We start from the raw sequence: 18,088 nt of genomic DNA on the forward strand, positions 1-18,088 counted from the left end.
CCAGGGAGCGCGCTGATTTAAGAGACTGTGCATTCACGTTGGCACTGACAGGAAGAGAGACCCCTGAAAACCAAGCTGCACTTCCTTCAAGCCAGACGGGGAGGTTTCCAACACCTAGTCACCACCTGCGGATTCCTGGTGAGCATCTACCTTTGCCTGGGTGAGGGGGACCCACAGGTGCCCTACTCAGAGCAGGCCTCTGGGGGGCTGAGCCTGTGAGCGCTGGCTAGCTCGCCCACAGGGACAGCTGCAGGCCACGGTCAGGATGGAGCTGCGGCTGAGCTCCCACAGCTTAAGCACACCCGCCAGGACATTTCTTGACGGACTGCAGGACCCTCACCTAAGAAACTCCTGAGTCCAAGGCTGCTGGAGGCGCTGCCTCCTTCCGAAGCATAAATACATCTACCTCGAGTCAGTTCTGAGACAGAGTCAAACTTAAGTATCTGAAATGCTTTCCATGTTGATCCTGGTCAAGAAAATCGTCACAGCCAGAGAAATTTATTTTAAAATAGAAACATACATACATTAAGCTTTAAACAATCAAATTTTAAACAAAAGGGAAAAAGGAGCCGTTTGGTCCAGAGTCCAGAGGAGTGAGTCCCCAGATGCAGGTGAATTCACACAGGAGCACTTAGAAACAACCGGGACGGGATCGCTACCCTCCCTGCCTGGGGACTCTCCTGTGCCGACGGCTGCATGTGGCCACCAGTGCTGGCTGCTGCGACCGTGTGTGGCACCTGTTCTTGTGGGGGGGACGCAGTTAGTGCTTCTGGCCCCTTCCAGATGGAAGTGGAGCTTAGAAGATGCTGGAGACGTTCAGAGGGATTTGGCAATGCAGAAGGCATATCTAGAAAGTCCCAGCTTCCAGGACACCCACTGGTGGCCACGTCCTGTCTCGTGTGGCAGCCTCAGGGCCCAGGCCGGAGCTCAGTCTGCGTGGGGTTTCCGCTGGGGCTGCTCTTCATAGGACTCTCCGAACTCGTTCATTCTGCTCTTATCCACAGGATAAAGCCTGCAATAACAGAGAGCGGGCACTTGCCAGGGAGCCCAGGCACTGCTCTGCCCTCAAAGCACAGGCCTCTGGCACTGCTCTCCAGCAAGCTGCCTTGCCTTGGCAGCCAGGAAGCAGAGTCACCAGGGGCCTACTGCCTGGGCATCGGGCTGCCTCCACCCTTCGCTGAAGTACTTCCATGTCACCAAAGAGCCCGGCTGACCAGAAGAGGATGGTAGTCCTGGAGCAGGACAGGCCAGAGACCGCCCTGTAGTGACCTGTAGAAACTACATATACAGCAAAAGGCCAGCAGCGAGCGCTCCAGTCCAGCTCTACACACCCTGCAAGTGGTCACTTCCTCTCATCCCAAACCCTGGGGACGTTGACAGCACTGTCCTGGTTAGGGTGAAGACAGGCAGGGAGGACACAGTGCTGGCGACCTAACACGCAGTGTGAAGACCACCACACGTTCCCGCTGTAACTGACCCACTTCCCCTGAGCCCGGTACTGACTGAACTCAGTCTGCGGGTTTTCCTGAGGGCTCAAGGGAAAGGGGGAGGGGTCAGCGGCTCCTGGGGCAGTGTACGTGGACCCGGCAGTCACCCAAGGGCCCTGCTGGTGGAGGAGAAAGTCCCCACTGCGTCTGCGTCTGGGCTTACAGGGCTCCATCTCCAGCTGTGAGGAACCAGTGGTGGGTGGTGCCCAGAGCCCGCAGGGCAGCTCGGTGGTGGGGGGCTGCATGCTGCACTCTCCCAGACACCCAGGCGTGCACACCCTGAGGAGGGGCTGGAGCAGGAACCTGGAGGGTTGGGGAAGCCTGGAGGGCTGGGGAAGCCTGGAGGGCTGGGGCAGGAACCTGGAGGGCTGGGGAAGCCTGGCGGTGTCACTGCAGAGCAAACTGTCCCAGAGAAGCCCCTTCCTTGCCCAGTGCCCAGGGAGGGGAAGATACAGCCTGTGTCGTCACTGATCTCTGTGGAGGTCCACGGCACAGCCTCTGCAGAGGCAAAGCTGCCCCAGGAAACCCCAGATCCTGGGCGGTGCAGGGGCAGGGGCAGGGGCAGCGTCTGCAGAGGCCAGGTGCCCAGGATGGGGGGGCCAGGGGTGAGCATCTGCATCTCAGTGTCCAGAAGTTGTCCTGGGCCAACTGGGTCATCAGTGTGATTTAGTCTTAGGCCCTGGTGGCTGGTGCTTCTGTGTGTGGCCAGTGCCCAGGAGGAGTGCTTCAAGAGAGCCAAAGCCCCATTACCTGCAGGTACATAGCCCAGCAGCCCAAAGCCTCCCCGAAGCTGGAGACCCCTGTTCTCTAACTGTCTATCAAACACTTCATTAAAAAAAAAAAAAAATTTTTTTTTTAAATTTAAGTTTTTTTTTTCTTAATTGTAGATGGACACAGTACGTTCATTTCTCTCTCTTTGTGTGGTGCTGAGCATCAAACCCAGTGCCTCACACATGCTAGGCAAGCGCTGAGCTACAACCCCAGCCACGGGACCAGGATGAGCCCTGGTGGGAGGCGCCATCGCTGTGCTTGGCTTCACATGCAAATCAGGACAAGATGCTTCAAGGGGTGCTAAACAGACACTCAGGACAGAACCCAGGGCTGCTACACCCTCAAGATGAAGAGGGGGAGCGATCCCTGGCCTTGACCATCACTGGCACTGGAGCCCTAGCACAGGCGAGCAGGAAAATGACCTGCTACCCCTCCTGCAAAGGCACAAGGGCCTCCAGCCAGGAGAGGCCTGCAGTGCCGGCTCACTCACCACCGCTGGTAGAGGTACACCAGGAACACCACGTCGTCCCTGAAGCAGGCCAGCCGGTGGGACGTGGGCATGGTGATGATGAAGGCAAAGACGTCATCGATGAAGGTGTTGAAAGCCTGTAGGGCCGGACGGGGGAGAGGCTGACACCAGGGCTGGAATCCCATCACTTCTTGTGCCCTGCCAGTCAAGTGCCCACAGCAGACTCAGGGGCCTGTCGCTGTGACGCTTGTGGCACACTCAGAGGCAGAAACCAGCCAGTGCAACCACGCTGCAGCCTAGAGCCCAGGAACCTGTGTGCCCCACCCCCTGGCTCTCCACACCTGGAACCCAAGACTGCTGGACATGGAGCACACCCTCTGGAGCCGGCCCTTCTTGGGATCTGACTTGGTCACCCAGCTCCACCCACCCTGCTCCCGGAGCCCCCGCAGGCTGCCCAGAAGGCTGCGGGCGACATCCACCTGTTCTAACAATGCTGCCGAGACGGAGCACAGCCTTTCACTCAACAAAGCTCCCCTTCCCAGGACAGCGAGAGCTGCGGTCCTCAGTTATGGGTGGCTCATAAAGGCGACTTCTTGACATAGCCTATGGGCAGGACAGCAGCCAAGCACCTGGGGCAGGTAGGCCCTGTCCACACACGCTGAGGGGTGCAGACGCAGCACTTGCCTTGTAGGTGAAGGCCTTCCAGGGAAGATGCGCCACAGACTTCATCTGCAACAGAGAGACGACCAAGGTCAGTCAGGGGCAGCAGAAGACAGACCTACGTAGAGGATGCAGGCAGGCCTCACCTTGTAGTTCACAAAGAGCTGGGGCAGCATGAAGAGGAAGCCGAAAGCGTAGACGCCTGTGGGAACAGAGCTGAGCTCAGAGGGTCCGCACCCCTTCTGCCCACTGTGCCCAGACAGCCTGTCAGCCAGGTGACAGATACGCACCTGCTGGCTGGCAAACTCGCCAAAAGCCAAGCAAGATGCTCTGGACTGGTGGCCCTGAAATTCTGCCCACAGGGACCAAGCAAATGCAGGTGCCGGGGTGTCTGGGGGCTGTGAGGACAAGGCCCCGTGGGGCCCACAACCTGGGAGCATGGCAGGCAAAGTGCCCTGCAAGGAATCCCAGCTGCAACCAGGGCTGGTCGGGGGCAGGCAGGATGCACAAGGCAGCCCCCGAGACAGGGGGACCACCCCTGAGCTTGGCGCAGCACACGGGCTGCAGGGTGTTGGTGCTCTGGACACCTGCTTTCTCATTTCCACACAGAAGGGATAACAGGCCATCTGCTTGAGGTTGCAAGTCCAGGGGAGCCGTGACGCCCAACTTAGGCACAGCAGAGCACTGGCCGCTGCAGAGTTGCCTGAACAGATGTGGTGCCTGTCACACTGGGTCACAGGCAGGAGCAAGAAAAGTAGCACCTGCTATAAATATTGTTATTGGAATGGGAAACAGGAACTCACCATTCACGAAGCTGTTGATTAGCCAAGAATACCAACTGCAAGAGAAAGGAAGGATCGTGATCGGCGCCACGGAAAGTGTGGTAACTTGACAAAAAAACCACTTTCCTTGACAACCCTCTCGTAAATACCAAAACGCGTGTGGGCATCTGTGATAAGTGGGGTGGTTCAAGAGGCAGTACCAGGCCCTGCTGACCCAGGGAGGCCAAGCGCTCCCTACGTGTTCCTCATCAAATCCTAACCCTTCCTAGGAGCCTGGTCAGACCAAAGGGTCTCTGCAAACAAAACCCTCTTCACCCAAATGCAGGCTCAGGTGTAGGAGAGGCCACTCTGCATATCCCATTCCTACAAGACTTCCAGGGCCTGCACAACCAGCTGCCCACTCAGAGCTCTGCACACACCGTCCCTGGCCAGGGTCTCACCATGGTCCCACCCCACTTGGCCCAGCCCCTCTGTAAGCTCACGTCCAGCAAAGCAGCTGTGTGACTGGTTTGGGGAACTCCCAAACCCTCCCACCTCTGCCCTCAACAGCGCTGCTATGGCAGGGAATGCCTCACTTCCTGGGCTGGAAGGTACAGCTGTGCCCACTTCCTGGGGTGTAGGAGCCAGGGACGCCTCAGCCTTGCAGCCCAGGCTGTGCCTGCATTTCTAGGACCCGCTCCCCATGAGCACTCAGGACCCTGGGGCGGGGGGGGGGGCGGGTCCTGACATCCCCACGTTACAGAGGAGAGGAGGCCAGAGCCGACTGGCCCAGCACTGCGGATGGACAGGAAGCTTGCCACCAGGCACGTGGCTCTCAGCCCAGGACTGAGTGCAGGTTGTCTGGCAGGGAAATACAGCACCCCACCTTTTGTACTTGATGTTCAGGAGTGAGTAGACGGCGCCCCCAATGCAGAGGGGGTAGAGCAGGTATGACAGGTACTTCATGGCCTGTAAGGGACAAAGGAAACTCCCAGTGACCAAGCCATGCCTCAGATGCCTCTGTGGACATGTCACCACAACTTTAGGGCAGGGGCTCCACTGATCGGCAAAGGTGGGTACGCGTTACCATGCCTCTGCCAATACCACAGGACCTGTGACCCCAAGCGGTCCTGAGCAGAGCCTCCTGGTTCTGATGCAGGACCAACGCACAGACCCACGGAGGACTGTGAGCACAAGGAAGGAGTCCAGACTCCTGAGAGCCCCGCTGAGGCTGCTGGCGACGTGACAGTCTTGTCACCAAGTGTATTTTTCTGAATTGAGCTCTTATAACCTCTATAAAAATTGAAACGTATGCTGGTGAATATTAAAACAGAAAACTAAAACCGTTTCTGTGCAGAAATGCCCGTTAGATCTGCCACCTCCAGCTCCCCAGCAGCCATGCAGAAACGAGCTGCTAGTGGGACAATCCCGTGGATGACCTTCCCAGCTGCACAGGTGGGAAGGTACCTGCAAGGGCTGGGAGCTGGGCAGTTCCTGTGAGGCCCTCCTTCCCCGGTTAGAAATGCAGACCCTCCCAGGAGACCACTCCCCACAGGTCAGTTCATGAGGGCCCCAGTGCCCAGGGTTACAGACCGTCTGCCAGGCATTCGAATGCCCTGCCGAGCCCTCGGGCTTACCTGCGTATCGTATTCCTCGGTCTTCCTCTCAGAGTCACTGTAGGTGCCAAACTGTTGAAAGTCAAATACAACACATTACCTGACTCAGCAAGGACGTCTGGCACAGGCCAGAATGGAGCCATGAAAGGTCTCATGGCCACGGCACACCCTCAATCCAGCCAGTGAGCCTCAACAGCACCACAACAGACCCCAGTCCAGGCTGATGGGGATAGGACTGGGACTGCATGCATGGCTGGCCCGGACTGTGCAGGCCACCTTTGGAGCTTCTTGGGCTGCTTCCCACTCCCAGAGCTGCTGAGTTCACTGACACTCTAGCCAGGGAAGGTGGAGAAGCCACTGGGCTACATGGGAGACATCAGCCCATCTCAGCCTGGAGCAGGGCCATGTGATTTCTGAGGGCCAAGGCGGTCAAGGTCCACCACAGAGCGCAGTGCCATCAGCACAGACTTCACTCATGCACCACGTCCCCAGGAGACTGGTCAATATCTGGCCTGGGTCTGGGCAGCATGGGAATGCATGACAACCGGGAACACAAGAGCATTTGAGCCCTGCAGACCAGCATGTCCCTTCCTGCAGGCTTGCTCAGGGATGGAGGTGTGGCCCTGCTTTTAACGAGGCTGACACTAAGTTTCCTGACCAAGGAATCTTTAGGGAAGAAAAATAGCAACTCATGCAGAAGCCAACCTGAGCCCTGCCCAGGAGGCCATCAGCTGGGGTCTGAGTGCCCACCCCACGACAACCTGTCTTCCGAGAGCTGAGCTCTGATGGGCACGTAACCCACAGAGGCCAGCCTGCTGAGCGTGAGGAGCAGGGAGGAAGCAGAGGAGGCGATTTGGGGCAGCCAGCTAGCTGGGGATCTCACCTGGAACTCAGGCCTCAAGCCTCTCCAGGCCACCGTCATCTTCAAGGCCTTTTTCACTTTCCAAAGCTGTGGGGAGAAAACGAAATGCTGCCCATTCACAATTCTGAGATGCCAGAGCCAATGTGCGGGAACGCGACGGGATGGGACCTGGCGCTCACGGTGCAGCTTCTCAGCCCACCCCACCTCTGCCCGCCTGCAGCTCCCCCTCCCTCCACCTCTCACGGGGTCTGCATCTGTACTCAGGGGCCGTCTGCCAGGTGGACCTGCAGCCACTGCGAAGCCGACTAAGAAAGATGCCACTTGAGCCTGTCCTTGGACCTCCCTGGACACATTCCCTCCTGGACACCCTTACTACAACCTGGGCCAACATCACTTACTGAGGTCAGGCCCAGCATGTCGGGGTGGGCTTCCACACGTGATGGGGTGGTCACTGCCCGTGAAGCTCTGGTGTCTTGGAGGCTATGACCCTTCAGCATTTATCCGCAGCCACATGAGCCAGGCCCACAGGGGGCTGCCGACTCTGACAGCCTGGCTTCTCAAAACAGGGCCACCTGGGTCTTCTCCCTGTGCCCAGCCCAGCAACTTTTTCACGGCCCCTTCCCACAGAGCTCCTCTGCTGACCAACAGGGCTAAACCACAGGTGACCCACACTTGAGCTACTCTCCACATGGCCATCCTGTCTCAAATCCCAGCCAAACCTCAAACTCCTTGAGGCCACACGAATGTCTCGCAGCTCAGCTCATTAAGTATGCCGACACAGTCCTGCCTGGCGGACGCCACTGCACAAGTCTGTGCCAGAGACGGCCTTCCCTGCATTTCGCCGGACTGCCCCCACACCCAGGCATTTCTACAACACACAGCCTGCTTGGGCGAGCCCGCCAGTCCTCAGGGCAGGTGTGCGGGTCCTTGGGGAGCCTTGTGGGTCAGAATCAGGCGCCTGACCATACACTGAAGTCTGTGGGCCTCCCACAAGCCCCAGCGTCCGCCCAGAGCCGAGCGGTGCCAGACTCACCTCGATGGCGGCCCCGAGGCCTGCTGGGACCAGCACCAGCAGGCTTGTCTGCTCGTCCAGCAGGAACAGGAAGATGACCACGGTGCTGAAGCAGCGCCACAGTACTGGGGACACGGTAGCTACAGTAAGGCAGTGCCAAGCCCACTGGCACAGACCCCGCTTGTCACCCACCCGCCCACACAGCTTTGAATGCCCCCCTCGTCCAGGTAGCTTGGCAGCCAAGCTCCTGCCCAGGGTGCAGGAGGCCCTAGGCTCCACCCCAGCAACACGCGTGCCGCACACCCGTGACTCACAGAATGAAAACCAACAGTGCACAATTACTCCATTCTGGGAAACATTCTAAAAAGATTTCTAGAGGGGCTGGGGCTGGGGCTCAGTGGCAGAGCACTTGCCTCGCACGTGTGAGGCTCTGGGTTTGATCTTCAGCACCACACGAAAATAAATAAAAGAAAGGTAAAAAAAAATTTACTGGAGGCCACAGAACTACACCCAGCTAGGTGCACGTGTGAGTGACATCCGCAGGCACAGGTGTGAATGCCACAGGGTGCGAGACCAGAGCCCAGGACTGGGATGCTCACTCTCTCTTGCACCCCACTTCACTCTCTGCTTTCTGTGACAAGTCTGTTTCTCTGACAAAGCTGTATTTTCTCCTTCATGAGTTGTGCTATGAAAACAACTCTAGCTTGTTCTGCCTTCTGTGGGTGCCTGGTGACCTGAAGGGCTGCAGACACCCTGGACAGGGCCACAGCCACTCTGGGCTCAACAGCAGGCCCCTCCTTCCCAGGAGATTCGGTGACTGTGTAGGGCTATCCGGGTACTCATGCGGAAAAACCCTACCTTTTATGTTTGGAAGAAAGAAAAAACTTGCTTTTTATGTTTGAGAGACTCGCTTTAGTCTGATTCCGGCAGCCACACCCAACTCCTAACCAACGGGGACTGGCCAGCCACGGCCTCTCCTGGAAGGTCAGAGATGATGCTGCTCACCAAGGTAGGGGTGTAAGGTTCTGGCCCCATACCCACACCCAGAAGCAACCAGAAGTCCAGGAGACTCGTCCTCCACCAGCCCAAGATCAGACCAGCTCCCTGCCTGTGGCCTCAGTGGCCCTCTCTTCTGTGGTATTCCCAGGTTTCCTAGATGCTCAATGACCACTGAGACACGGCCAGGGTTTGGGCTGCCTGATCTAAGAGGCATCTCAGTCAACCAGACAAGCACTGTCATGGGCGTGAGCTGCAGGCCTCATGGGAGCAGAGTGTGCCTGTGAGCAGGTAGACCCGCTCCTGGCCTACCTGCTTTGGTGGACATTCCAATCATACTCTTCTTTTTCTTCCAGAAACTGATGTCATTTTTAAATGCCAGGAAATCAAAGAGCAGCTGTAAAGAACAGACAAGAGTCACCTGCACCGAGTTGCCCCTTCAGCCCCTGTACTGTAGAACCCTGGGCCCAAGCTTCGGGCTGAACAAGACATGCCTGTGCCCTGCAGAAACCACCCACACTGGCTCCATGTGCCTGAGCCAAGGAACCTGGAGGGGGGCTTCACCACAGCATTCGCCAAACATGGGTCTGAGTCAAATGGCGGGGAGCATGTCTAGGCATTGTGGTGCCTCTCTCCTATGCTGAAGTCTGGGGTGCCCAAGGGGTGAGGCCAGCTGGAGTCCTTGCTGTTCTGGGCCACCACCATTACCCAGGAAAGTGGCTCCTGGTCTGTGCAGAAAACACCACCTTGTTCTCAGCCACTGACTCTTTAATAAAAGTGACATTTACTTTCTCATCTTGACTTAGAAGTTCTGGCCTGGCTGGCACTCAGAGGTACCTCCTTGTCCTCTATCCCAACTGTGACTGCCCCGTGGCATGGCTTTCTGGCAGCTCTCAGACTCCCTGTACAAAACCCGACTACAGGCACAGAACGAACTTTTAAACCTGAAAATCATCACACACGACTATGTGGTGAAAAATGCTACTTTACAAGGTCCCTAACTAACCCTACTAATACAGGCACTGCTCAAAGCATTTTGGCATTTCTTCTGCAAAATGTCTCCAAAGCAGCTAATGCCCAGCATCCCTCAGGCTGCGGACAGCATACACTTCCTGAGCTTGAGAGAGGCCATCGGGACACCCACACTCGGGCATGCTGACTAATGGCTGACATAAGAGGTGGCCATGGGCTGGGCAGTGCCCATGAGCACCCCGCCTTCTCTGTCACTCCCCAACAAGCACCAGGTGACGACTCACATGAAATGCGGCAACAAAGAAGGTCAAGGCCAAAAAATACAAGTTGGTGTCTACAAAAATCCCCTTCACCTCATCCGCGTCCTTCTCTGAGAACCCTGTAGGGAAGAAACGCACCGTGATGCAAGCACCCCCCGCCACTAAGGCAGCTCTGTGCTCACACAACCCCACCTGGCAGTGCGAGTGCCTCTGGGACAACGGCACTCAGAACACTGGGTCCTGAACAACCCAGGTCACTTTCAACATGGTGAGGAGGTGCTGGCCAGTTCTGGCAGCAGGGACACAGAGTGAGCCACACCAGGAAGGGTGAGGCAGCGCTGCACTGGGGCCGCTGCAGGATGCCCACAAACCCTCCATGGATACACGGAGCCCGAGCAGGGCTCCCACCACCAAGCACCCCAGCCCGGCCCAGCCAGCCCAGGACCCACAGGCACCCACCGAACTGTTGCAGGGAATAGACGGCATCTTGCATGTGGATCCAGAAGCGTAGCCGCCCCAGCGAGATCTTGTCATAGGACACAGTGAGTGGCAGCTCCGTGGTGGAGCGGTTTATGACCTGCCACCGAGAGGTCCACAGATGAGCACCCACCCGACTGTGACCAAGGGCATTGCTGTGAGCCTCCAGGAGCACCTGAGTTGTGCACACCTTCACCACAGCTGACACCCCTGACAATCCTTACCTCCAGTCCCCGCACAGCTAGGGCCGTGACACATGGGGACTCTGGGCCACCTCTTACATCTCATTAGCTGCAGCAGGTCCTGCAGGAACACCTGCTCCAGAGCTTGCTCCTTGTCCTGGGCCTTTAGTGCACATAGGAGTCTTTCCCAGGCCTGTCCTAAGGCAGCACAGATGCCCGCCATGCTGCCTGCTCACAGCTCCTCCCAAATGCCATGCTCCTGTTCTCTCCACACCCTAAGCCCCAGGCGTGCTCCTATCCACATCCCCAGGAGTCCTGAGAGCCTCCTGGCACGGCCCACCCATTCCACATGCACTTCCTGTCTTTCTGAGCCACACAAGCTCCAATGCCTTGGATGGGATTCAGCACTAGCATCTATCAGGAGCCCACGAGGCTCGAAGCTGAGCTGCAGAACAGGCATGAGCACCACCCAAGGGGCCTTAGCCCTGTCCTAAAAGAGCCCAAGATGCACAGGGAAACTCTAAGCCTAGACTTTGGCTGTGTGGGATGGTGGAAGCTATAGGAAATGAAGCACTTGAGCCATACCTGCAGCATGCACAGCTGTGACCACATGCACACAAGCACCACACTATCTGATGCACCTGCCCACACCTGTGCACCCTGGCGCAGCAGCCAGAAGCTGGGCATTTCAGAGCACAGGCACCTTCTGCAAGCGTGTGGCAAGCCTCTAGCTCCCTCAAGCTACCAGACCTGTCCCAGGGATGCCATGGGCTGCAGCACCCGACAGGCTTAGCTGCCCTCCCAGGATGTCATTCCTTTGAGAAGTGGCTCATGTGAGATGCAGAAAATGACATGAGAGGGTGCTGCGGTGGAGACCAGCTGCTTGCACACCCGTGCTCCCGTCCCAACAGGACCTTTCCCACAACACGTAACACGGGACTACTGCAATATGACCAACCATTACAACATGAGTGTGCTGCAGATGTTGGTCCTCTACCTAGATGGACCTGTGAACAGACACGAGGGCATCGCCTGTAGCAATGCAGTCACCAGGCATTGCTTCCCAAGGGCCTCTGAGGAGCCAGCACCACTGGGCCATGACAGGTGACCACAGGCTGCCCTCATGGTTTACAAAGTGCTGTCTGTGTTTCAGCAGAAACCAAGTCTGGGAAAGGTGGGATGGGAACCAATCAGATCTGCTTGCTAGCACATCTGCCCCCCAGCCCCAGCCTTCATGTCATGGAGGCAGTCAGCACCCCAGGGAGCAGAGGACACTGCCTTGGGACCTTAGGGTCTGAGCAAAGCCATACAGAGGGCCTGACATCTTGAGCTGCAGCTAGCAGCAGAATGCAGGCGGGGTCAGGACACACTGTGGCAAGCCACCCACTTTGCAAGCCTCAGCATCCTCGTGTGTGCAGGGGAAGGGCTCACTCCAGAGTCACTGACGGCCTGCGTGGCAACCGGCTCGGGCTCCTATCTAGTGCTCACGAGCAATGGCTACAGCCCCAGGAGAGGCAGGCAGGGCAGCTCACTCACAATCCCAGCCCCATGTTCTAACCCTGAGTACCTTCACTGTCATCAGGCACGCAGCTCCTGGGGGCAGGACTGTTAGAGGTGCGGGCAGCCTTGGATGGAGGGAGCAGCCATTTCCCTATCACCAAAGGTTGGCTATGTTTTTTTTCCCATCCTTAAAACAAACCTGTTCTCTCTGGGAGAAGAGAAGAGTGCCCTTACTGCCTGTTATGACGGGCACCAGGCCCACCAGCAGCCACTTCTCCACCTCCAAGGGCACCTCAGTCTTGCCCACAGCCACCACAGTAGTAGTGGCTTCCTCCCAGGTGGACACTCTGGCCAGGCTGCAGGACCAGCCCTGGGGAGGGGAGTCTGGCAAATGCTTCTGAATGAAACCAGGCCTCATGCGAAGAACAGACACACAGCTTTTCAAACAGACTTCTGAGTGCTACCACCTAAACCCTTAACAGAAGGCCTCACCAGTGAGCCAGGATGCCCAGGGGACCCAGTGCCAGCCACCAGCAAGCCAGGTCCCGAGTCCTTCACCCCACCACATGCTCTGGACCCGGGACCCAGGTCTTGCCTGGTTCCCTGGTGGATCATGAACAGCAGCTGCAAGGCAAGAAGAGAGCAGGGCTCACCATCAGATCCTTCACCCGGTTGCTCAGCTGGTCGATGAACAGGATGGGGAGGTAGTGCACGGTCTTTCCCAGCTGGACCCTGGTGGTGGAGGGTGTCCTGGTCAGTGTGGGAATCTGCACCCTAGGGACCAGGCTCCCTGAGGTCCCCCACCCAGCACTGGCCTTGAATGTACCCTCACTGAAACTCCAAGATACAGCTTTTTCAAACAGAAGCAGATGCTAAGGGGGTAGGATGATAGTGACAGCCACGTGGTAAGCCCCACGAGGCCACTAATGGCGGGAACTAATGGGGACAGTCACACACAGGCCAAGGACCACTTGGTGTGATGACACGGTGAACCCATGAGGCAGAAGGAGAAAGATGACACCTGTGTGCTAGGGGACCTGGAAGGAGACGACCTACATCTGTGCTGGGCTGCCACGTGGGGAGGCTGATGGCTGCAGGGGCTTTGCGTCAGGCGACCCTCTCTGCGAACCAGGTACACAAACGACGTGTTCAAAAATAAGACAAGTCTTGAAGAGCATAAAAGCCCTATGACTACCGTACGGCTATTACTTATGAGAACAGTGGACCCACACAGCTCAGCCCCTCAGACGCCCCCTGTGGCCCCCAGTGCAAGTGAGAGCTAGCTGACCAAAGCGAGCGACACCCAAGTCACAGCCACAGGTGAATTTTTAATAAGTTTGAACTAGCTGAGTTACAAAGCCTGTGCAACTCCCGGCCAGCAGGTGCACAAGTGCATAAAGCCAGGGACACAGGGCAGTCGGCCCTCACTGCTGCTTCCCATCTCTACCCACGGATACCTCTGCAGAGGGCAACGGCAGAGTGAGCCAGCTGGGATCTGCCCTCGCCCCATCCTTTTGGGCAATACTGATCAAGTGACCTCCAAGAGCTGGGCAAGGAGCTAGGGGTGGAAGGCAGCATCGATGACACTGCACAGGGACAGGGGCAGCCCACTCCCCGTTGCGGGGGTCCCAGCTTACGGTCTGTCCAGCAGCAATTTCCCTCACCAGGTCCCACACAACACTTACATCTTCATGTACCGGTGCACATCAGCAGGCAGGGAGGAGCCGTCAAAGACAAAGTCATCCACCATCACGTTCAGCGTCAGCCTGGGTCTCCAGTGAGAGACAGGCTCGTCCAGGGCACTTGACGGCTTCCTCTCGGATTCGATCTGTTGCTAAAATGAGAGAAACAGAGGCCAGGCTGAGGCAGGCCCAGGGCAGCTGGGTAGTCAGTGTCTCCACCCCAAGAGTAGTTGTCCAGACTGGCACAATCGGAAGGAGAACCCAGTGGGGGGCCTGGGGACCATGGACTGCTCTGACCACACCCTCCCTCCTTCCCAATGGTCATGCAGTCAAGGATCCCAGTGACTCCACCTTTGGGGTCCTCAGGCTAAGCGGGGGCCACTCCTACAATCCTGATGGGACAGATCCTGTGGGGGCAGACCCAGTTGCAGTGTAGGTCTGCAGCTAACATGGCCCTGTGGGCTTCAAGGACATTGCGAAGGAGAAGCTGCCAAGCCAACAGGAGCTGTCTGAAGATGTGCTGAGGATCAGCAACTACTCTAAATATACTCAGAAGGAAACTGAGCCTTGGGAACATCGTAACTTTATCTCAGACCCAGCTAATAAATTCACGAAGCATAAATTCATCTTATTTTCTTCCAAACAATAGTTGACCCATAATATTTTACGTTGAAAATGGTCTTCCAAGTTGTAACAGCCTACATTCATTCAGCATTCGCTATAGAATTCCCAAGGCCACTCCATACCCATGGCTCATGGACTCCCTAAGATGCCCCAAGAGGGCCACCAACCCCATGAGGAGGACATGAAGGTTCTGCATATAAGGTCAAGAACAAAGCAGGAAGGGCTTTCGAACCTTGCCCTTCACCCTGAGATGCTCCGCCTCTCTGTGCCGGGACACCCCCATAGCCGTTTCCTAACAGATGCTGTCTTTCTTGTTTTGTGAGTCGTCTCTCCTCTACTCAACAGGAGCCTGTGTGTCACACTTCCCTTGCTGTATCCATGGCCTTATCAGTCATCAGGTGGGTGATATCTAGTTTTTCTTGGCATATATGGCTTTCTACAGGTGAAAAAATGTAACTTGTGCCTGTACTTTTCCTATAGTTTTGAATTATAAGCTTAACATATATGTCTAGCCCCATAAGCAGCACAATTTGAATAGAACCGTAAATGGTGACTCCTGAAGACAGAGGTATAGGCAAGCTCTGAAAGATGGCCTCCCAAACCTCCAGTGGGAGGGGACACAGGGGGGCCCATGGCCTAAGAGGGACTCTGAGTAAAGAATATTAGGGATCACTTCCACTGCATGTCCTCAGTTTGATATAAAATTTATCTGAAAACCCAGGGAAACGATTCAGATGAAAGACCATTTACTTATAGTGCTTTACTTTCCAACAGTCACCACGGCTCTAGATGGAAGATGCTCTGCAGACTCAGGCGCACACACACTGAGCAGGAGGCACAGGCTTGCTGTCAGTCATTTGTGAAGACCCTCACCTGTGCAGCTGACTCCCCAGTGAGCAGGTTGACTTCTTCTGGTTTGGGGATCATGTATGTAGTCAGAGGACTGACCAGGTGGACCTGCTTCCCGTCATGCCAAGGCAGAATCCCAGCGTGATGCAGGAAAATATAGGCATACAGTGTCCCATTATTTCTTGTTTTCTTTGGTACAGAAACATTAACTGTCCTGGAACAAAACAAACGGTCATTTCAAATCTGTGTGTTGCTGTGTTTACACTCACATGGAGCCTACTCAAGATGCCTTTAGAGATAATGTGTTTCACATCAACTAATTTTGTTTCAGAACTACTGAAAACGAAACTCACCTGCTCCTGACTTAACTGAGCCCTGAATGCAGACGTGTCCTGAGCATTTTGCAAAGTGTGGGTGGCTACTACTGAAGGTGAACGAGCTGGCACTCTCTACCTCCATTTCATGAGGCTCAGAAAGGACAGTAACTCACTTGAGAGGCCAGGTGGCAACTGGTACTGGGCCTGGCAATAGACCAGCTGATTTCTACAGCCCTCTAAGATAACATGACTCCAGAGTCACAGAGGCAAAGTCCAGGCCCGGTCTCACAAACCAAGTACAATAACCACAAATCTAGAAGTGCTTCTTTGGCACTATAAGGGAAGCTCAGAAATATTTCATGTGGGTAGTTATTTGGTTTTGCTGCATTTTTTGAAGAAGAGATTAGCCATAAGACAGACTTTCAGGCCTCTTACCAGCTCTGACTCTCAAGCCAGATGGAGATCTCACTGGCGGTGTGCTTCCCTGGCCTTGGCCCAGGTGCCCAGCTCTTCACCTGCATATCACAGCTCAAACACCACATTGGACTCCATGAAACCCACACATACTACTTATCACAATAGAGCTTCCTGGTTTCTTTTACAAATCTTGGGGCCAAAGTTCTAAGTAATTCCTGTTATTAGAAGAAATACAGGAACAGAGGATGCCTTGCTACCATGTCAACAAAAGATCGCTACCAGGACATCTCTGAGTGGCTTTCCTGTCAGTGGGCTGGGCTTTAGGCCCCTCCTCCACAGGGACATTTCAGGTGAATGCACACTCCTGAGCAAAGCTCAGAGGCGGCGATGGGAGTCCGTTTCAGACTCTTCTCCTTTTGCCAAGCTCAGAAATTAAAACCCTCACTACCTGCCTTTTGATAACTGGCACAATGGCAGTGTCCATATCTGTGAAACTAAACCCAACACAGACATGACCTGAGTATTTTAAAAAGTGGGCAGCTCCAACTGAAGGTGAAGGAGCCGGCACTTCCTGCCTCTGCTTCACAAGGCTCAGGGAGGTCTGTAACTCGCCTGAGGTGGTGGGCTACATACAGGTGACAGCATGTGGGCCTGACCTATGATGGTCTTCTTCACACGAAACCCTCCAGCTATCTGATGACGCTGGCTGGTTAGAAAACATCCATTACCTTCTAGGCGGTGCAGACGAGAACGGCAGAATCTTAGGAGCAAATCATTTTAAAAGTTACAACATAAAAGTTGGACTTTTACATCTGTACTATGTATCAATTGCTAGACTGCATGTTAAATTTAAAAAGCTCCTCTGTATAGGTGGACAGTTTCACTGACTTAGGGTCACTTAGATTCCTGTACAGCTCTTTCCTCCACCCTGTCTCTTTTCCCTACTTCCACTAGGTGGACACCTGCTCCTCTGGAGACTCCCCTGACTGCTGCTCACTGCATTAGACATGGGATAAGCTCCATCTGCTACTTTTGGTTTGAATGTTTACATGTGTTCCATAGTTTTGAAGATACCAGCAAGACTGTGTTTCTGAGTTAGTCTCATTATGCACCCAACACCAACCCCTGCAGCATCTGTGCCACACACCTTTCAAACTTGGACTCCACATCAAAGTCTTCCACATTCAAGACGAGGTCCACATTGTTTTCTGCACCAAGGCTGGACCTTGTGGTGGTGTAAACACTCAGCTGGAAAAGGGTGACAAGAAAGTTAGTCTGTAGGGCCCTTGGCAAAAAACATAACTGAGCTGCGGAGAGCAGGCAATCTGACAGGTTACCTCCTAGAAGACAGAACTCCTGCCTGGTCAGGGTGCAAGTGCAGAACGTGTCTTTGTAAAGAAAATAACGTCAATGCCCAAGAGTGGCTGGAGACCCACAGGCCAGGAGACCCACAGGGTGTCTGTGTGGGGTGACACCAGAAGCACCACTGCAGGACAGCAGGTACCGGCACCAGCGACCAGGGGGCGGCACATGGAGACCCCGGAAGGACAGGCCAGAAAGGAGCTCCACTCCGGCTCTCAATGGGGCTCCACCAGGACACCGGGCTGTGATACCAGGGGACAGGGCCTGGAGCCCGCGCCCCACCCCGGCGGGGCACTGGGACAATCCGGAGGGGCCCCGCTCGGCCCGGCTCACCTGCAGCTTGGGCCGCCGCGCCAGGTAGGGCTGGATGCAGTTGGCGTCGCCGGCGCACGGGCGGGTGTAGACGATGCCGTACATGACCCAGCAGGTGTGCACTACGTACACCACGAACACGCCCACCACCAGGCTGGTGAAGGAGCTGCGGCCGCTCCACATGGCGCCGCCGCCCGCGGCCCGAGCTCGCCGCCCCGCCGTCCCCGCAGCCGGCCGCCGCTCACGCGAGAGCCGCCGCGCGCCGCCGCCACTATCGCGGGGGAACAAACGCGCCGCGCGCGGGCCTCCGGCCGCCCCGCATACTCCCGCCGCCCACACCTGGCGCCGCAGGATTCGCCGGCCGCCGCTTCCGGGCTCTGCGTCGCTGCCGGAAGTGGACGCGCGCGCGGCCCCCTGGGAGCGGGGACTCGGCCGCTGCCGGCGCACGCACGCGCGTCCGCACGTCGGGGGCGCGTCGGGGACGTCACTCACCTGCGCCG

The 18,088-nt window shown here is 56.2% G+C and overlaps 1 protein-coding gene across 1 annotated transcript; it reads right to left on the reverse strand.

Annotated features, from left to right (window-relative positions):
- Positions 1 to 482: 482 nt before the first annotated feature.
- Clptm1l (CLPTM1 like) lies at positions 483 to 17,965 on the reverse strand. Its single transcript, XM_015490442.2, has 17 exons — positions 17,610 to 17,965; positions 17,062 to 17,162; positions 15,205 to 15,394; positions 13,711 to 13,859; positions 12,679 to 12,757; positions 10,326 to 10,443; positions 9,891 to 9,985; positions 8,947 to 9,031; positions 7,660 to 7,763; positions 6,648 to 6,713; positions 5,786 to 5,836; positions 5,035 to 5,117; positions 4,191 to 4,225; positions 3,534 to 3,589; positions 3,412 to 3,456; positions 2,749 to 2,864; positions 483 to 1,012 (listed from the first exon to the last, which is right to left on the reverse strand). Exons 1-17 carry the CDS (start codon positions 17,769 to 17,771, stop codon positions 928 to 930), a joined length of 1,620 nt encoding a protein of 539 aa, XP_015345928.1. The 5' UTR covers positions 17,772 to 17,965; the 3' UTR covers positions 483 to 927.
- Between the last annotated feature and the right edge of the window lie 123 nt (positions 17,966 to 18,088).

This window comes from Marmota marmota, unplaced genomic scaffold (genome assembly GCF_001458135.2).
Source record: "Marmota marmota marmota unplaced genomic scaffold, marMar, whole genome shotgun sequence".
Lineage (NCBI taxonomy): Eukaryota > Metazoa > Chordata > Mammalia > Rodentia > Sciuridae > Marmota > Marmota marmota.